The 3908-nt window shown below is 42.9% G+C and overlaps 1 protein-coding gene across 2 annotated transcripts in view; it reads right to left on the bottom strand.

Moving 5' to 3' along the window:
* The window catches only part of LOC112146016 (pleckstrin homology domain-containing family G member 3), a gene marked incomplete in the record, with an annotated part of 37180 nt that overhangs the window by 24396 nt on the left and 8876 nt on the right, over positions 1-3908 (bottom strand). The window contains 1 exon segment of one of the 2 annotated variants that reach the window (XM_024271580.1): positions 3145-3206. In XM_024271580.1, coding sequence (XP_024127348.1) covers positions 3145-3193 — 49 coding nt within the window. 2 annotated transcript variants of the gene reach the window in all.

Raw genomic sequence — 3908 nt, forward strand, 5'->3', positions numbered from 1 at the left:
AATCTAAATTAAAAGACCACTGGGAATGATAGAAAAAAAAATGGTTTGAGTGGGACTTTAAACGTGTTAAAGGTTGGGATGATGTGTCTGTTAAGGTCTGTAAATTTAAGTTTTTGATATCACACTTGGATTTTTTTTTTACATAAAATGCCTACAAGCACATGATTTATACTTACATCTATGGCTCTTTTTAGAACAGTCTTTAATTAATCACTGTACAGGAACAAGAGATCCTGCAACTACAGTTATCATTCTAAATGCTAGAATTTACGTTTTATTCCAATAGTTAAAGTGATTAAACATTTGATACTTTGATTAAGTTATGTCAACACACAGGACAAGAGGCTGCTGGGAATTTGAGTGAGCATCAGTGCATGAGCTCAAACGTTTCCTGAAAAGGAGTGCTCCATGTCACAGCAAAAGCTACAAGTGATTAACATGACATGCAATCGAGTAGAACGGGCGCTGCGGCTCTAAAGACTTGACAGCCACTCAGAGAAACGGCCATCCCTGCCATCATCTGCCTGTGTCCACAATCCCATGCTCAGTGGTTTGGAAAAGCTGCAGTGAATGGAGATGAGCCGTCCATCCCCCAGAACCCCCTTTAACGCTGTACATTCTGCACATGCAGCCACATTCTTGTTTGGGGTTAAGTAGGTCAGATGCAAGCCTTATCTTAGAGACGACGCTTTCATCCGGCCTCAGGTCAGTTTATGCCTGGCTGAGTTTCAGTCTTTGACTAGACGGTCTTGACATATCTTTTTATTTTTAAGTTGGACCAGTTTTCACGTGTGTGTCATGAGGAAGAGTTCACATTCCCCCTGGGTGATAAAAGCCCAGTTTTGATGAGAAGAATGAGGGAACTTGTTTTGGTCATTTTATCCAAGAAAATAATGTTATGTAAACTATTAGATGAGTTACTAAGTCAGCTGAAATGGGTCATCCTGCTTTAGAAAAATTAAGTCTGAGAATTCTGATGAACAATGTTGCTTTTAGCCCAGACCTGACCGAGGGCAGGCCCTGACAGAGTATAATTCTTCTTTCTGTTAAACAAATCCAGTCATTAAAGACCCTCTCTGAAGAATATCGTGTCTGTTATGTTTTTAAGATTTTCTTTTGCATTTTTCTCATGATGGAGGACTTATGTTAAGATAATTCTTTACTATTGTTGTAAATCACGAGCAAACAAAAGCAGTTTGAAAAAGAGCTTATTTGTGATGTAGAAAATGTGCTGGGTGGGTTACGTTGGGGATGTGAGGGTCTATAGGCTAGCAGGAGAGAACGCTAAGGTGCGAGCATGTAAACCAGTGATAGGCAACTCAAGGCCTCAAGGGCCGCAGTATAGAGAGGGACCTGGTTGCAGGCAAGACGGCTCCTAACATTAAAGTCATCATTAGCCTGAAACAGAAATGTCGCAACTATAGCCAGAAGCTGAAATTGCGTATATATGCTAGAAGATCCCTAATTAACCCTTACCCATAAGCCTCACTGTAACCTGGTTCCAGTGTTTTTCTAGGGGAAGAGTGTAAACTTTGTTCAAACTTCAGGCGAGGACTTCCGGCTAATGATGCTCCAGGACCATCTTGGGGCTATGTTGTTGTCTGTGGTCAGGTCCTCTTGGAAGTGTGTATGATTTCCAGATATCCCAGGCCTACTCGTGACTGATTATCTTGTTCAGGTGTGTCCAGCCAATTAGAACTTGCCAGAGCAGGGTATGTTGGAAGACATGCAGCCCTCGAGGCCTGGAGTTGCCCATCCCTGATGTAAACTAAGAGCTCTCCCACGGCAAGCGTTACTTTAAAAATGTGAGAGGAACCTCCACTGGATAAGATCACGCCCGACCTCTGCGATCTCCCCTCTACGGCGCTCCAAATCCGTTTTGTTGGGTTCAAATTTTCGCCGGACGCTGGAGCTGAGTCGCAGCACTTTTTGTGAAGTTGGGGATATTAACAACCTAAATCGTAATAAATGGCGGGTTATTGCGTGAACTGAGTCATGATTTTTGCGAGGCAGAGCTTGTGGCCAAAGGGAGTCATCTGTCGTGGCTAGACCAATTTTGATGTGGGAGCACGGGTCAGTAACGGGGAAAGGAGGCGGGGTTGCTCCACGCCCATGGTCCTGCATACAACTACAATTTCTAATGAACAGCCACTCTGCAGAAATTAGGTTTTTTTTTTGTACTTTGGCGAAAAACAACAGAATCTTAAGTAAAAGATCGCTGAGAATGCTTTTAAAACGTATCAAAAGATGAGTGGAGTGGTTCCTTAAAGTTATAAAGCTCCAGCCTAATTATCTTAATTTAATATAAAGGACCTAGGGACTCAAATTTTAGCGAGTTAAAATGAAAAATGCTGTAAAAATGCTTTTTAGCTGCAATAGACGGTTTGCATTGAACTGAAAGTGAAGCAGCGGGACTATGCCCTTTTGAGAAGAAGCAGGCATACATTTGCATTGGGGCGGCACATGTCTTCCCCAGCCAAAAGCCTCATCTAGCCAACGCCTAACCAAAAAAAAAAATAAAAAAAAAAAAAGGACATGCAAGGGGAGGAAAAAAGGCAATCATTGAGACATTGATATTCTTTAGCCAAAATGGAAGACTAGTGCCAAATGAGTTCAGAAGAGAGGAGGAGGAGGTGGGTTGAAGGGCAGGGCAGGAAAATGAGTACAAAGCACTCCTGTGTCAGTGCAGTAGCTCCACATGTGAAATCTACAAACTCTAAAATAATATGTAATTTGAGTGGCCCCCTCATGTACAAGGTCGGCACAGCTGGCTAGACGAACCACAGTTGTCACAGAATACGACACAATCTGTTTTGATGTGCTGCTGTTTAAGAGTTTGGGCTGGGTGAAGGGGGTTGGCCGAGCTCCACAGCCACACAAAGAACCTCTTCTGATAGCCAGGAGAGTAGGAGAGAAGTTCATTGCTCTTTCAGCGACTCTCTCATAGCCTCGACATTTCCTTCTTTTCTTCCATTTTAGCATTTTCCCCCAATCATCTGTGCTGCAGACAGGAGTTAAATGAGCCCGCTGGCCGGGTAACTTGACACAGCACCAGGAATAAACGCAGCATTTGAAACTGCATTTAAAAAAGTGTAACGTTTTGGGGAAAAAAAAACGGACACACAAAAAAAGTCAGAATTTTACCTTCCCCCATCGGGCCCTGGTGGAGAGCAGAGCGGGATTCCTCTGGCATGGCACGCAGCCCTCTGGAGCTGACCAAAGAAAAAAAAGTGAAGATATTATCCAGACGTACTATGCCGCACAGTAAAAACAACAAGGATCGGATTTATCATTTTCACAAGGTTGGATTTTGTTTATTTTTTTTAACAGCACAATCATTTTGTCCGTGACCCCTCTGTTTTCGCTTGACTCGACACTGTTTACACAGGTCTTCTATGAGACGGAAATTCTTCCCGGTTCTTCTGCTAGGCTGGCTCCAGCACACTTTGAAATGCTCCTTGAAAACAGCACCTTAAAGACCGACTACGATAACATGATAGCATTTTTCTCATAGAAGACATATATATATATATATAAAGAGAATTAAGCAGTCTGAAAAAGCTTGTAGGTGTGACGTAGGTGCTACAATCAGCAGGTGAAAAGCTCCCTGCTCTGCTCCATTCTAACGGATCTACCAGTAGATGACTAGATCCTTTTATGTCTTTGCTTTCCTCGCCTAACTGCATCTGGCTAAAAGCTGTACTAGTTCCAATATTGCTCGCTTTTTTTGTTCCTTCGGTAATGTTAGGATGGAGTGTGAGGGGCTGTAAGCTAGTGGGAGAGTGTAAACAGATGGATGATGGGAAGTGGGGACGGGCTTACTCTGTGCCAACAGCCCCGCCCACAACTTGGAGGTGAATTTTCAATGAACTACTGCAGAAGCTATGTCCTAGAAAACAACAATTAAA

This window comes from Oryzias melastigma, linkage group LG22, assembly GCF_002922805.2.
Source record: "Oryzias melastigma strain HK-1 linkage group LG22, ASM292280v2, whole genome shotgun sequence".
Lineage (NCBI taxonomy): Eukaryota > Metazoa > Chordata > Actinopteri > Beloniformes > Adrianichthyidae > Oryzias > Oryzias melastigma.